The sequence below is a fragment of the Hermetia illucens genome, chromosome 5 (genome assembly GCF_905115235.1).
Source record: "Hermetia illucens chromosome 5, iHerIll2.2.curated.20191125, whole genome shotgun sequence".
In the NCBI taxonomy this organism is placed as follows: domain Eukaryota; kingdom Metazoa; phylum Arthropoda; class Insecta; order Diptera; family Stratiomyidae; genus Hermetia; species Hermetia illucens.
The window spans coordinates 45575457-45591862 of NC_051853.1; the positions used below are offsets into that span (position 1 = coordinate 45575457).

Genomic DNA, 16406 nt, shown 5'->3' on the forward strand with positions numbered 1-16406 from the left:
GCTGAGATGTACCGTCCTCTTTCGCTTCTCTCGTCCTTTTGCAGGGATATGTCAACGAATGGCTGACCGCTTAGTTTAGCTAGCTTATAGCTAAAGAGCATAAAAGGCGGTCCATTGCTATCAACTCACTAGACCAACTTCATAGCCAAATGTCTAAATTCTTGGTATCTGCAGGGATTTCTCTAAGGTTTTGGCTCTGTTAATCACACGCCTACTTACCTACATAACGGTTGGTTGTAGCGTTTCGTTAGTTGATTACATATTCCGTTCCTTTTATTTTTCCTCAGTTGTACGACAAGGGTCCATTCTGGGTCCTCTACTATTTCGTTCTTTATCAATAGCCTTCTCTCACTTACCCTCAGTTACTTTGCCTTGATGGCCTTAATCTCTTTTCTTCTTCATCTTCTGCAATAAGTGGTGTATTGCACATCATTGACACCATTATAAGTAATAATTTAATAAACAATTTTGGAAAGTTTGAAGGAAATCCAACAAAATTATAGAAGGTCCAAATTTTATCTTTCACAGTAATTTATTGCACTCTAAGACGTTTATGACGTCATCATGATATAAAGTGAATTTATATGTACGTCGCGGTTGGAGTTTGGAAATATGCAGGAATATTTTCAATCTTTAGCTATGTACGAATGGAGAAACGTGAATAGTAAATTTCTCACGAAACAGGCATCCAGCTTCCAGTATTCCGACTTGTTTCGGTTAAGGGCTCTGGCTCCGGTTAAACTTTGGTTTTAAGTATGGCGGATTTACGGTCGGTATCATTGCTTCCAGGGCAGAGGTGAGGCAGCGTCTGATGAGTTGCTACGGCTCTGGTACGAATCCTCGTTAAGGAATCTCGAGTCCTATCAGAGATCAGCTCCCAGGTGATCAAATCGTGTCTTGTGGAAGCTCTCAGCAACAGTGCGACACTGGATTCAGATCTGTTAGACCTAGGATTTCGCCCAGGCTATACCGTTCAACTTGAAGAAAGGGAACATTCTGGAGATCCTCGATACTGTTGCTGAGCAGCGTGCGCATATTTAACAAACAGTTTTCAATAGCCAAAGGTCGTAGTGGTGAGATGAGTCTTTTAGTCGCCTTTCAAAACTGCTTTTGTATTCTGAAAAGCCAGGTGGTAGCAGACGCGAATCCGGTGTCCCTGCGATCCCTAAGTTCAACATCGACCACTTCTACGACTCAGTTTTCGCTCGTCCCGAAGGGGCATCATAAGATCTGGCTGACTTCGGAACAGTGGAAGCATATCGATGAGCGCGAGGGGTTGAAGGCTCCATTGACTGCTGCCAGCAATATCGGGCTTGCCGCGATCGAACCCCAACACCGAGCGAAATCCCGAGAAGTTTGGCGTAGTGTTCGCCGTAACAAAAGAGAATTTGCTTTTGCGCTGGTGAGTGAAGCGGAAGATGCCGCAGATAGCAATGATTTCAGAACTGTATTCCGCATCACGACTCTCGATGGTCTTCTGAAAGACATCAACGGTCGACCTTTCATCCACGATTATGAACAACTGAAGAGGTGTGAGGTTGCTTTCTTTGTGGATGAAATGGCTAGTCACCGTAGCTTGCCGATACGGATTTACTCTTCAAGTATTAGAGAAATCATATCGACAATCAATGCAATTCAAACGGAGGAAAGGCGCTAGGCTTGACGGCCTCCCCGCAGAGTTATTTCTCGCTGCACCTGTAGTTACTGCTGATCTGTTGTTTGCACTCGTACGGAAATTTTGGGAAGTAGAAGAAGGGGATGATCGGTAAGATTCCAAAAAAACACACGAGTGTGAAAATTGGGGGGGAATCTTTGTGCTCCCTGCCGCCGCAAAGATAATAGCTAAAATAATTGATCGACAGAGAACAGGCTGGTTTCCGCTCCGGATCCTCCTGCATTCACCACATCAATACCCATTGGATCATTTTACACCAGTGTACCGAATTTAGGACTTCGCTGCATTTCGATTTCGAGAAAGCTTTGGATAGCGTGAACAGAGAGTGTATCTGGAGTGCTCAACGCAGAAGGGAGAAAAAAATAGTTATTATCAGATCGACATATGATGACACAGAATGTCACGTGCGGCACCGAGGTAAAATCTCGTTGGATTTCGAGGTTCAAGGCGGACTCCGCCAGGGCTGCATCCTGTCACCGAAATTATTTCTTCTAGTTATTGTTGATGTTTTTCTTGCTCCGCTGTCCGGAGGACGTGCAGGAGTTCAACGGACGATGACATTTTTCATCAAACATCTCGACTACGCTGCTGACATCTGTTTACTCGCGGGTCATGGACCTTGGTCAAATGAGTCTAGATTTGGCAGGAGAGGCAAGTAGAGTTGGACTAAAGGTAAGCATCGAAAGTGTCGATCAATTTGTACATCTAGAAGGCGTGGCTTCTGCCGACGGCGCATCGAATAAGAATTTGCTCGTTATCTCAACACTAATTTGCAGTTATCTCAACAATAAGATCAACTTGAGACTGTTCTGTGGAAGTGTTCTTTCGGTGTTGCTATATGGAAGTAATATATGGAAAGTGAACTGCATTGTTACCAAAAAGCTTCAAACTGACGTCAACATCTGTCTGCGTCGTATCATCGGAGTACGCTGGCCTGTTTCAAACGTACAACTTGGTCGGCGTACAGGCTTGGTACTCGTATGCGATGTGATCGGAAGACGGAAGTGGCAGTGGATAGGTCACACATTAAGGAGGAGCGATAATTGCATTGCAAGTTATGCCATGCAGTGGAATCCACTCTAGTAGAGTCCAGTGCGAGTGTTTCGGGAAGTCATGGGGGAAATTGAAGCGCATTTCAGATAACCGCGAGCAATAGCGCGTAGGTGTAGTTGACGCGCTATATCTCACCAAGGAGTGAAGGGCAGATATATATATATTTCGTGATCATGAAGATAGCTTTGCAATTAGAGCTTGTGTTGGTTTATATTGTTTGAACGTCTTGAATCAAATAAAAGTACGGAAATTGTTGACTGACAATTATCGTGGGGTAAGTGAGGCATGTACTACTAGAAAAAGGAAGACTTTTTTTGTTCGGGATGAATGGGAAAGGTAATATAGAGGCTTTTATTTAAAAAGATATTTAGAGATCGGTCGTTTTGAGTCAACAAACGGCTTAGCAGAATATCCGAAGAGAGATTTTTATTTTTTTCAATGAGATTTGAGATGATTGTTGCGCCACACATATGTGCGCCACAATTAAACGTTCATCTTTCAAATGAAGCAGGACATGTTTTTATTGTAGACTGTTCGTATCGTCAGATGTTGAGAACTAGACGTCCAACTTTTGGCCTTTTTCCATAGTTTTCAGCGACTAAACAAACTCTGACAATACAAATGACGTATTGTGATGAATGGGGCTGAAAAAGATTTCAGAAATAAAAACAATATTTATTGAAATTAATACAAAAACTTTCATTTTACGAGCAATAGTAACGAGAATTTTGCAAAGCAAACATATTTTTAGATATGGGCTATGCTGACAGTGAGAATATATTTTTATGACCCCTTGAACGGGTGGTTTGTGTCACTTTCAGGAAACACAACTAGTCAACCATGTGGCATAAAACAAGCAATTGATGGCCCTGTCACGTTTTTGACTAGTTTTCCCCGTAAACAACAATCGTAAACAATGAAAAAAGAAAATTTCATTTCAAACCTACGAAAAACATTCCATTCAAACCGGCATGGGGATAATAAATGCCGCAATTACAATTCAAATTTTAAATTACTTTTGCATTCGGTTACGTATGACTTCGCTACGACCGAATATATCAACTGCTTCTATCTGCGGTTGCAAGTGTTTTGTTTAACATCTCTCGGTACAACAAAATAACGATAATTGTAATTGTTTGGGACTCATAAAATAGGAAAGCAACTGCCAGCATCGCAATGGAAATAATTGTGCTCCCCATACGAGTCCGAACGGAGAAATGGCCAAGTACCCGTAGAACTGCTTGTTGCTGACTGTCTGGAGTTACGTAACGACACACGCTGGCTGTGAGGTAAACAGAAAATTAATTCAACCAGTGCAGAGTGTTTTCGAAAGGAGATCGCTCAACCATGGCAGGCGAAGTGTTGGTTTTTATACTTTTTAATCCTCGAAATACTTCCAGATCTATCTCAGCTAGAATTGACTGCGACTCACGAAAAATGGAAACAAGTGGCTCGCAAGCTTACTCTCTAATTTTGGTGAATAATTACGCAACAAATACAAAATTGAGTTTCCTTTTTAGTCCAGAAGTTTGGTTCAAATTTGGAGACGAAACTCTGTGAAGACGTCAACTGACCAGCTGCAGAAACTATTCTTGTACCTGACCAAAGATGGGATAGTTGTACCGACGATTTTGGCTAGCACAGTCCAAAATCTCTGGGTCGTCGCGGCCTGTGTAGGTTCAATCCCGGGACCATTAAACCGAAAACGGATAATAACTCGCTAATTGCGACTATGTGTATAATCAAATGCGGTATTGGGATAAGTTTTCTCGTTTGCTGGCATTTACTAAACAAAATCTTCGTCTCAATCTAGCGTTTATAACCGGCGTTAATTTGCCAACGCAGGCAGACAAGGCTCTAAAAGCGAGTTAGCGCTTAATCCAATCATTGCCTCTTTTATCTCCACGAAATTTCATAATTTTTTCACCCTGGGACCGTAAATTGCGAATTAGCCTCGGATACACATGTTTAGTGCCAACAAAGATCTGTGGAGGTTTCTAAACCGACCAAACACTTTATTATTGAAGTGTTAAACAAACGCTTTTTTTCGCACTAAATCGAGGTTAAACCGGCACAACAGTTTGCTGTGAAATAAATCAGTTACAAGGGCATCCGTATATTGCCAGCACAATGAGGAAACCTCACACACGATTACAGCGAATGGTGTTCAATCGCTTTCTAGTCACCCTCGTGGTTATCTGCTAATCATGCAAATTTCAATGATAATAAGATGCGGCAGGTTACAACGTTCTATAATTTTCCATTAGCGATTTTTATGGGTTGTCACGTTTCATCGTCGCCAAAGACAGTACCACACTTGATTGAAAAAGGAGGGAAGGGGGACCTCAGGCGGTAACTGGGATGGAAATCAGGTGCGGCTGTGAAATTGACGTTACGAGCTCAGCGGCAATGGCAAGATGCAATGCGGGCATTATTTCATCGCTATGAAGTCACTTTCAATATTTTGTTCCTATCGTAAAATTTAATGCAAAAGGATGAACATTCATAAGCCAATTTGGATATTTCGAACATTTTCATCCTAGTATCAATCGGCGATGGTTAGAGTAAATGCAATGAACTCACTACAAAGTGAAACAGATGCGTCTGGAAATTACTCTTTCTTTTATTCCACAATTGCCCCCTCGACGATTACCTACCTTGTCGTGGTGAGGGAGCTCAGTAAGGAAGATGCTCCAGGAAACGGGAGGTGACACCTGAAGTCAAGCGGTAATCAAAAGCCCAAGCCAAGGTGTGACTACCGTGCCGAGGGCTCACAGGTCACAGGGGATAAGATGTGGCCGTAAACGGTGAACTCTGGGTACCCCCCAGTTGCAACTAGCCTTGTCTCGGCAAAAAGGGGCTCTTCCGAGATCGCCCTACTTTGCCCAATAAAACTGAGGCCATGGCAACCAATTATGAAAAAACAAAAACATAGACCTGTTAAACAAACATAATTAAACCTCGATCGTGACGATCCAAACCCGAGTGAAGGGGCAACTCTAAGCTCATCGATGAAGAACCTGAATCTAGACTCGGATCCTCCACTTACTCAGGTGAGAACCAATCTAATTAGGACCCAGTCCTTAACAGACGAGTCGAAGCAGGCCCCTTCTGTCAGCACTCCTAACCCCAGGCTCTAATCGGCCCCACTTGCTGAGGCTAAAGTTCACCTGTCCACGGACAGCAAACCACCTCCGGGCAACGCACAACCCAAGAGCTGTGCCAAGGTTGAGGGGAAAAGATCGTTTGAAGCGTCAGCGGTTCTCAGACGATCCTAACTCTTCGACACAGAGCTGTGCCAAGGTTGAGGGGAAAAGATCGTTCGAAGCGTCAGCGGTTCTCAGACGATCCTAACTCTTCGACACAAAAGGCAGCAAAGAGGGCTTGGCCGCAACGGCTAGGCATTTGTAACCAAGGCTATCGAGGCCAATGGATGGGTCCTGTATGTTAACTCCAATCCATCCGATTAAGATACTGAGCAGTGCGAACAGCTTAGGAGGACACTCCTTCTAGCTGCAAGGAGTGCATCCTCGCAAGGCATTGAGCTTTGCTTTGAGTCGGTAGGTGTATACCGTAAAATGTTACGGCTAAACTTGGCGGCGAAGACACGAACGAGTGGCTCAAGCGGAACTGCTCCTCCCTCAACGTTGTGTGGGAGGGTGCGCGACTAACCTTGAAAAGGGTATCTCAGCTACCATCGTTAAAAAAGTGCTTTCTCTGGCTTCCAGAAGAAGAGCGGAATGGTGCTGGGGTTCTGGAACAACTTGGTGTGCAGAATAACTTCAACACTTCCACCTGGATGCTGCTAGGCAGCAAAACAGAAGAGAGAGCCGATAGGACGGGAACTTTTCACACTATTGGCGTTCCCAAAACCGATGTTAAGAAGGTTCGGGAAAAATCGGGCTGCCGGCTCTACTACGGGCTAGAGACCGTCACGTTACAAGTGTCGGCTTCTAAAACCATTGAAGGGGAGGTGCAGCCCTCGGCATCTTCATCTGAAATGTAGATAAGGTGCTACATTTCCCAAATAAATTTGCAGCATTGTAAAGCGACGACTGCACTTATCAGTCGTCGGATCAATAGCTGCAAGACATTTATATACCTCCTACAAGAACCGTGGGTTGTTGGTGGGGTAAGTCAGGGGCCTAAACTTCCAACAGGCTGACCTGTTGTATGCCAATGGAAGCGATCGACCCCGCTCCTGCATGGTAGTCTCAAAAGACGGTTAACGGCCTATATGATAGCGACACCATATCGGTTAAACTAACCATTAAAAGTCAACAGGGAGATAAAGAGATACTATGGTGCTCTGCATATTTCCCTTATGACGCAGAAGACCTCCCCAGTGGAACATTCACCAGAGCTATCCAATATGCCAAAAGTAGAGGCATGAGGGTAATAGCAGAATGTGATGTCAATGCTCACCACATATGCTGGGGAAGTTCCAACATTAATGTAAGAGGATCGAGACTACTGGAGTATCGAGTAGGAACCGATTTGCAGATCCTTAATTTGGGTAATGAAGCCAGTTTCTTCAACGTATTCAGGCGAGGGCTCATCGACATTACGGTGGAATCTCCGGACAATGCGGCTCTGATTTGAATTTCGACAAGCCCACTCAACGATCGAGGTCCTGGACGTTGTTTTGAAGCTGGCTCGAGACGCGATGTCGTCTAATAAATGTTGTGCCGTGGTGACGTTGGACGTCAAAAATACATTCAATTCCGCTAGCTGGGAGTGGATAAAAATCTCATTGGCTAAAACGGGTGTCCTAGTTATTTGACTAAGCTCCTCGACAGTTACCTTTCGGAGAGGATACTTTGGTACGACAAGAATGAAGGATCCAAGCAGTACACCGTCACCGCAAGAGTACCACAGGGCTTCGTATTGGGTCCTATCTTGTAGAACGTGATGTACAATGGAGTCCTTATCCTTCCCGTGCCAAAGGAAGCTACGATAATCGGTTTCGCAAATGATCTAGATGTGGTTGTCGTCGCGAAACAACCTGAAGACGTTGAAGTGTATGCTAACGAAACCATTAACGCCATAAAATCGTGGCTGGGGATGGTTCAGTTTGACCTTGCGGAACCAAAGACGCAGGCAGTGTTGATTAGCAACCGTAAGAAGAGGAATGCGGTTAATAATTGTGTTGGTGGTCACGTCATCACTTCGTAACCGATTATCAAATACCTTGGGGTGATGATTGACGCTAAAGTCAATTTCAAGGGACACTTGGACTATATATAATAATCGTTGGCGCAACAATCCATATTGGATCAGGGCTTTGAAGTGTGTTAGAGCACTTCATTCAATACCGTAACGGTACACTACAGGATTATAGTACCCTATAGGAGGCAATGTGGTCAGCATTGCGCTCGACCGAGATTATTACCCTGATTTGACTCAGGTACTCATTCACAGCTGAGTCGACTGGTATCCGACGTCAATTCACGATACAAATCCCACTGCCACCAGTGAGGTTTGAGTCGCGATCTTCCGTATTGCAGCCTTGTGCTCTAACTACTCAGCTATCCGGAACACCTGGACTATGCCTGTGAGAAAACGGCAAATACCAACGTATCATTAGCACGGATGATGCCTAACATTGGAGGCCCAAGATACAGTCTTGATTACTTGTGGCCGGAGTAGTTCGCTCCACACTATTATACGCGGCACCAGTGTGGGAGGAAGTACTAGCGTGTGAGAGTAATCGAAAGAGGTTAAATATGACTTACCGCTTAGTGACGCTAACGGTGTGTAAGGCCTCAGAACACAAGGCAAGAGTCGCTGGAGAAGTGGCAGCAACGGTGGGATGACTCGCACAGGGGTCGCTGAACCTACACTTTGATTCCCCGTATTGAGGAGTGAATCTAACGACGACACGGTGAGATTAACTACCATCTGACGCAATTCCTGTCAGATCATGGTGGTTACAGGAAGTATCTGCACCAATTCAGGCTGGATGATTCTCTCTTTTGTCCTGAATATGGTTGCACACCTTTTCCACTGTGCACGATTTTACTCAGGGGGGGAGCCTGGAAGACTCCCTGAAAATCAACTTAAGCCTGCAGAACATCGTCGGGAAAATGCTGAAGTTGGAAGGAAACTGGTGTACGGTGAACGCTGCAATGGAAAGGATACACTCGCAACTTGAAAAAGCAGAGCTCCCAAGGAGGATGCGAAGAAGGGAAGGTTTGATCGCTTAAAGCGTAATCCTCTCCGCGAAGTAATGCTTTGCGCCGGTTCCGCGGGGAAGAAGGAAGGAAAAGTGTGGGGTGGTTTTAGCGGGTGAGAATCCAAACAGTAAATCCATTCAAATGTTTTGTTTTACAAAACACATCACACAAATAACATCGGTTACAAGATGCAACCCTGGTAGGCCCGAAATTCCCCCGAGATTTTACCTCGATGCAATTCGTGAAGAGTATGTGGAACTCTAAACCCAGAGAGTTACCTTTTTGAGAAGACCATTGTTGTGAGCGATGAAGCCTGAATGCTGGAGCTGCGAGGGCGAATGATGTGACTGATTTCAATGAATTGGATGTTTAGCAGAAAGGAATTGTTCGACAAATGCTAGAGGAAATGATTTGGAATTCAGCTATTGAGTCCGAAAGTACATTTGGGCTGAGGCCGTCACTAGGCTTCACCTTGTGAAGAAAATATTCCGCAGTCATTACTTGCGCCTGCTATTCCCAGGCTAATCACTTTTTTGCTTAATTTCTTCGCCTGTTCTTTTCGGAGGTTTTAATTAGATGCATATCTTTACTCTCGTCTGAACAGTTCAGCAGGCCCAATTGGGAGCCAGCAAGTCTGGTCTGTTTGGTTTGACAGCTCTTCAAGCTGGTTTGTATCTGCCTCGAAGTAAAATTCATTCAACTGCCCGAGGGCAATGAGTTCACTTTGATATTTGATGAAAAAAATTGAACCGGAAGCGATGATGGCACCGCAAACAAATCAAAGCAAATTTAGCAACCGCCAAAGTGAAAGCAGCAGCAGCCAAATAACTGCTGCCATTTGGCCGTGCCACGGATCGCGCGCTGATCACCAGCACTCGCGCTTCCCAACCAACTTGACAGCGCCCACCCCCACGTACGAGCCCTCGTGCGTACACAACTCACCTGTGAATGGAGAGACACCAGCAGCAGCAGGCAGACACCTGTAGTGGTGCTGGTTGTTGACATGTTGGTGACGTTTGATGAGATGAGATAATCCTTGAACGGCGACTTGTGCGAATGCTGGCGGGCGAACTAAATCCTGCGGGAGTCTGGCAGGCGCGGCGTTAATCCGGGGGACTCGGTCCGCGCTGAACGAAGAAACCACAACACGACTGCGAGTAAACTTTCAACTCAGCTTCTTTCACTTCTTCTGCTTTTTCAAAACAAAACCAACACACACAAACGCGCACGCAAATCAACTGTCATTCATTCAAGGTAGCGGAGGGCGGGGGACGATCGCGATGCGGACACAGAGCGAGTAAGTGCGGGGAGTCGAGCGGAATGTCGTCCCAGGAGCGATGCAACTTGCACGGTTTGAGGCATTTTGCGGCCACCAGGATGCACGCCCGCGACTAAAGCATCTCACGGCAGTCTCGCGGTGAGCTCGGCGGAGTTACACAAACAATGGGCGCACAGCAGGCCAGAGTCGCGGTCAACATCACTTCTTGGCGCTAATTCTTGCAGGAGGGGTTCTACCGCCCAAACAGCCACATAGCCCACTCCTGCTCCACGGGCGCACTTGCCACCAGGAAGCGGTTGCGCTTTCCTTGGAACTTTTCCCTTCTGGCGGACGATTTCACTTTTGCTCGAGTGGACCGAAATCAAAACAACTCACGCCACGGGAGGAAGTTCTTCTCAATGGACCACTGCACGGATTCACCGTACCATCCGTACGCACACACTCACAGCGCCACTGGCAGACACCTCCACACTCGGTGCTTCTTTACGACTCGGGAGAAAATTTCTTCAGACACGGGTGAAATTTTCGCGACAATTCGAATCCAATTCGATCGCTGCACTGGCGAAATGCGTCGCTCACGGACTGGACGCTGTTTCACGCGATCGTGGCGGGTCGAACGAGGGCACAGTCGATTGATTTGCTGGGGAAAAACTAGTGGAAAAAGCGCCACCGAGACGCGCGGCACACGTCCTACTCGACTCAATGATTTTCTCGGAATGAACACAAGCAGAGACGACAGGTTTGTGTTTCTTTTCTTCGCAATTGGAATAGGTGTTAACACAAATACAGGCGAAGTAAACAAATCTTCCGTCGGTTCGCGCCCCGGATGAATGGTCTAATAAGGTGTTACCGATAACGCTTTCACTAAGCTTCCAACCGGATTGGGCATATACTAAGTTGTCCATGGACTTCGATAAGAATACTTTACTTCCGAGGTCGACGGATAGATGCTGCAGCTGAAAAAATGTCCAGAAAGTAACAATTTAGATGCGTTACTTATTGTTTTGTTTGCAATTTTATTATTAGTATGTTACTGAGAGATCAGATTACAATCTTAATCTGAATAGTTCCTGCGGGACGTAGTCGGTCAATTTTAAAAATCATTGAAATTGTACTAAATTTTACTTCTGCTTAGTGTTTCTTTGTGGAGTTGCTTCAGGTTTTATGTAAAACCCAGTATGGCATCGCGGCTTCAGATTGTATGTGAAACTACTCACCAAAATCGCTTCCACATCTATTTCTTTTTCTCATGGAACACCCACCCCCCCAGACACTGCTAGCATGGAAGCCCGATCAAAACCGATGAGGTTTTTTTGCTCTTCAAACCTCTCCTGCCTGTAAAGAGAGATTGTGCATGTTCAAAGAGGCTGGGGGACATGGTGCATCTGCTTCTTAAAACTGATTTTCCGGAGTCCTATTCCCCGGCAGAGGATAATAACATTTCGTCTGATGCTACAATAGCAAAGGAAGGAAAAAGGAAAAATAGAGAATAACAAAAGAGCAGTGGGAAATAAATGGTTTGATTGAAATAACCCGGAGAGAATGGTATCCTTCCAGCACTACTCCAAAGGGGCCTGGAAATCATTTGATTATTACTTCTTAGGTTAGGAGGGGGGTCAAGCAGTGCACTGCAAGATGGAATGACGTTGAATATAGCTCCCTGGGGCCAGCATATCTCTCTTTAAGGGTGACCTGTCTCTCCTCTAAGGTGATGTGTGGCTTTCCAGGGGCCAAGCTTCTCGTCCTTTTTTTTTATACGTTGGAAGGTGGAAAGGTTCAAAACCTACCGCTGGTTCCTGCCATACGGTTATGAGAGACTTTTACTCATTAAAACCACCTCCTTCTCCTTCGGTATTACGTCGCGGGGCAGGATCAGTTAGTAGCTGCGGCTCCTGCCGTTTTTTGTAACTTTCCTCCGAAGCTCCTCCCTCCTCAGCAGATTGTGGATCACCTTCATTATTTTTTCCACCGCCCTCCAAGATGTTTCAGAGTACCCCTATGTCAATTTCCGCCTCTGCTCTGTGTGCGGCGAACCGCGGGCAGTTAAAAACAACATGCTCCGCATCCTCCGGAATGATGCCGGGCAATACAGGAAGTAGTCACGCCTGAAGCGATAAAGGTATGCTGTCCGCTTAGGAATTGAGTTAGGTGGTAACTAACCTCACCGTGCCTTCGTTTGATCCATTTTGAGACAGCTGGAATAATCCTTTGTGTCCAGACGGTGTCCAGACTGGAGCTGCATAAAGCAAGATGGAGCCGACAACTCTCGAGATCAGGAGTCGACGGCTTTGCCTAGAACCACCTATATTTGGTAACATTCTTGCCAACAAAGTACGTACTCCGGAAACTTTCGTTGCTAAATTTTCAAAATAGGACTTAAATTGGTCAACCATGACTCCTAGGTATTTAAGCGTTGGCTGCGACTGTATGAGGTGTTCACCAATGCTGATCTTTATCGACGTTTGCTTCCTTCGCTTGGTAATCAAAACTACCTCGGTTTTATGCTCCGCGAGTGTCAGACGAGCTTCCTCTAGCCAAGACCTAGTTTCAAAAATTGCCTCGTTTGTGAGTACCTCGATTTCATCAATATCTTATATCACGATAGTCGCCCCAATATCATCTGCCAATGATTGTCACTCCTTTGGGTAGTTGCAACTTTAAACTTCCATCATACATTATTATCCACGAGGACTGATCCTTGTGGATCCCCGCAGGTTGTTATATACGTCTTAGGTCCATCGTCCGAATCATAACACAATATCCTCTCCCGGAGAAATTCCATGACTATGTGCACCAGGTGTTTAGGAGCGCCCAATCTGGCTAAAGCCGCAATTATTTTGCCCCATTTTGCCTTATTAAAGGCATTCTTCACGTCGGGAGTAACTACCGTGCAAGATTTATTGGCCTCCATTGTTTTGTCTGCAATTTCCGTCACCGTGCTGATGCATTGCAGTAGATCTTGCCTTTCGGGATCCGAACTGCCTGTCTGAGAGATCACCCTCTTATTGAAGATGGCACGTTCGAAAAGTTTACCGATGCCGTTTAGCAGGCATATAGGTCTATAAGACGTAGGGTCACCCAAAGGTTTATTTGGCTTCGGGATTAGCACAAGCTTCTGTTTCCTCCACTGTTCCACTCTGTCAGTGCTGGGGCTTTATTTTCGGTTATCTTCTTCGCGGCTTCCAGGACTTCTTCAGTAGTTACCTTGGGAATTTCATCGGGATTTATCTGGACAGTGGGGAGGTTTAGTTCACTTGAAACTTATGGGAAGAGAGTGCTAATGATATCCCGCTACAAATCAGGGTTGGTGATCGGCGGTGAGCGCTTACCCTTGATTGATGCCATAACTGCCTGTATGCACCTCCCCATGGGTCGAAGTTCGCTTTCTTGCATAAACTTTTGAAGTGTTCAGTTTTACTTCTAGAGATGGCTGCTTCCAATTATTTCCTCGCTTTCTTATATCGGTTGTGCAACTCTTCAGACTCAGGCCTGTGTCTTCTGTCTTTAAGGTAAATTTTACGAAGTTCTTCGATTCGAAGTTGGGTATTCGTTTCTTGAGTCCCGTGCGGCGAGGCATGAGAGCACGCTTTTTGTATCTTTTCAAGAACCTGCACCACCTTTCTCGCCGTCGTTGCTTCCTGCAGAAGTATTTCCGCGAACATTTCTGTCTGTCTGTCACACGCATTTTTCTCGGAGACGATTACAGCGATTGACACCAAATTTGGTGGGAAGGTGGGAATTGTGAACGCTCACGCATACCGTGGGTAACATAATTCTAGGTCAAATTTAAGGAGGGTTGGTCCCATACATGCAAATAGTCATGTGGGGTATCAAATGAAAGGCCTCGATTAATACTTTCGGAAGCTTGTCCTAATTTTGATATTTATTGGAAAGGTGGTGAGTGAGGGGAGTTGAAAGTGATAATTTCTTTAACGGCGCCGTTCTCAGAAACTACTCAACCGGAAAATTTGAAAAAATCAAGAGGCTGCCACTATATGCTGCCTAGGCTCCGAAATACCCTCCATACCGATATCTTTTCAAATAATGTTAATCATAGCATATTACTTTAATTTTATGAAAATTCATCTTAGCACTATGGCAATGTAGGCTAGACATTTAATTAGTTTTTTTAGATCCGTCCTCCATGATTGACCCTTCGAAGATTATTAAATCTATAATCTGTAATTTGATGATTACGACAGTGTATGTCTTTTGAAAGACGAATCTGGAAACCATATGATCGGTCGGCATCAGAACTACCGAATATTTGTCAAGGAACTTCCAGATAGACGCATGACCGTGTGATTGGCCGCCTTTCCACGCTCCAGTGATATCGAATCTACATGCGTTATTGGTTGCTTTCCATTTCACGTCCAAGTGAATGGGGGATAGATTTAGGATAGCTTCAAGTGCTGCAGTCGGCGTAGTACTCATTGCTCCAGTAATACTTAGGCAACCAAGCCTTTGAATCTGCGTTAGCAGCTTCCTGCTGTTAGCAAAGTTCAGTCTCGGCCACCAGACGTTGCATCATCATCATCATCAACGGCGCAATAACCGATATCCGGTCTAGGCCTGGATTAAGTGAGCCACCCGAATTCGATCCACAACCAGACGGTCATGGTATCACTCATAGTTTTCGTCGTTATGTAGGAGGCCAAAAATTCTTCGGAGGATTCTTCACTCGAACGCGGTCAAAAGTTCGCAATTCTTCTTGCTAAGAACCCAAGTCTCAGAGGAATACATGTGGACTGGCAAGATCATTGTCTTGTACAGTAAGAGCTTTGATCCTTTGACGGGACGTTTCAAGGGGAACAATTTTTGTAAGTTGAAATAGGCTCTGTTGGCAGCCAACAACCGTGCGCGGATGTCAACATCGTAGCTGTTATCGGTTGTGATTTTCGACCCTAGATAGGAGAAATTATCAACGGTCTCAAAGTTGTAGTCTCCTATCTTCATTCTTCCCGTTTGATCAGTGCGGTTTGATGTTGTTGGTTGGTTGGTTTTTGGTGCTGGCGTTACCGCGAAATATTTTGTTGTGCCTTCATTGATGTGCAGCCCAAGAACTCGCGTCGCCTGCTCGATCTGGATAAAGGGAGACTGTATATCTCGGGTTATATAGGCCAGTAGTTGGGTGGACTTGAAGAGGATGGTGCCTCTCGCATTTACATTTGCATCGCGAATCACTTCCTCCAGGGCCAGGTTAAAGAGGACGCATGATAACGCATCCCCTTGGCTTAGAACGTTCTTGATGTTGAATGGTCTCGAGAATGATCCCGCTGCTTTTATTTAGCCTCGCACATTGGTCAGGGCTAGCCTAGTCAGTCTTATCAATTTTGTTGGGATACCGAATTCTTTCATCGTCGTGTAAAGTTTTACCCTGGCTATGTTGTTATAGGCGGCTGTAAAGTCGATGAAAAGATGGTGCAACTGATGACCATATTCCAACAGTTTTTCCATCGCGTGATGCACAAAGAAAATCTGATCTGTTGCTGATTTGCCTGGAGTGAAATCTCTTTGGTATGGGCCAATGATGTTCTGGGCCCATGGGGCTATCCGGTCTAACAAGATAGCTGCGAATATCTTACAGATGGTACTCCGTAACGTATAATTACTGCACTGCGTGCTATCTCTATTTTTATGTTTGGGACACGAGAGAACTAGGGGTTTAATGTGCGTACCTGTCTTGTAGACTTAATCCCACGGTCTTCTTAAGACACGGATTGATTTTGTGACCACAATCAGAGCCCCGCCGCAGCAAGCTACGACGGTACCAGTCGGTAACGAGTGCATGGCTCAGCATTCATACTGGTGGATGCAAGACCTACCAAAACCTCTACCGAACTAAGGAGTACGGCACCCGTGTTGTAACGCAACACCACACTGAGACCCGAAATTATCTGCTCGCTTGAATGCAACCACAACCCCCATGAGGCTCCCACTAGGGGGCGAACCGCAAACAACCGAGCTGAACGCATATACAGCAGGAATTCCCCTGAAGTATGTCCAGGGGCTATCCCGGTTCCCATGGTACCAGTATACCCCCGGTAAGGTTTCGTGACTATTGCCACTGCAGATGAGTCCCCGTGCAGGCTCGGGTTTGATCGCCCTAATTAGGCCTTTGGAGAATTCGCCTACTATCACGGCCGGCAAGTCAATGCAATACAGCGTTTCCCGGTGCCACCACTATGGAGGTTCTCCTCGGCCACTTGGTTTTGGTTCAGCC

General features: G+C 45.5%; 1 protein-coding gene across 4 annotated transcripts in view; it reads right to left on the bottom strand.

The window, feature by feature from the left end:
• Nucleotides 1-10888, bottom strand: part of LOC119656653 (tyrosine-protein phosphatase 10D) — a 177364-nt gene extending 166476 nt beyond the window's left edge. For all 4 annotated transcript variants that reach the window (XM_038063121.1, XM_038063120.1, XM_038063119.1 and 1 more), the window contains exon 1: nt 9847-10888. In XM_038063121.1, coding sequence (XP_037919049.1) covers nt 9847-9909 — 63 coding nt within the window. In that variant the 5' untranslated portion in view covers nt 9910-10888. The remainder of the gene's footprint in view (nt 1-9846) is intronic.
• Nucleotides 10889-16406: the final 5518 nt, after the last annotated feature.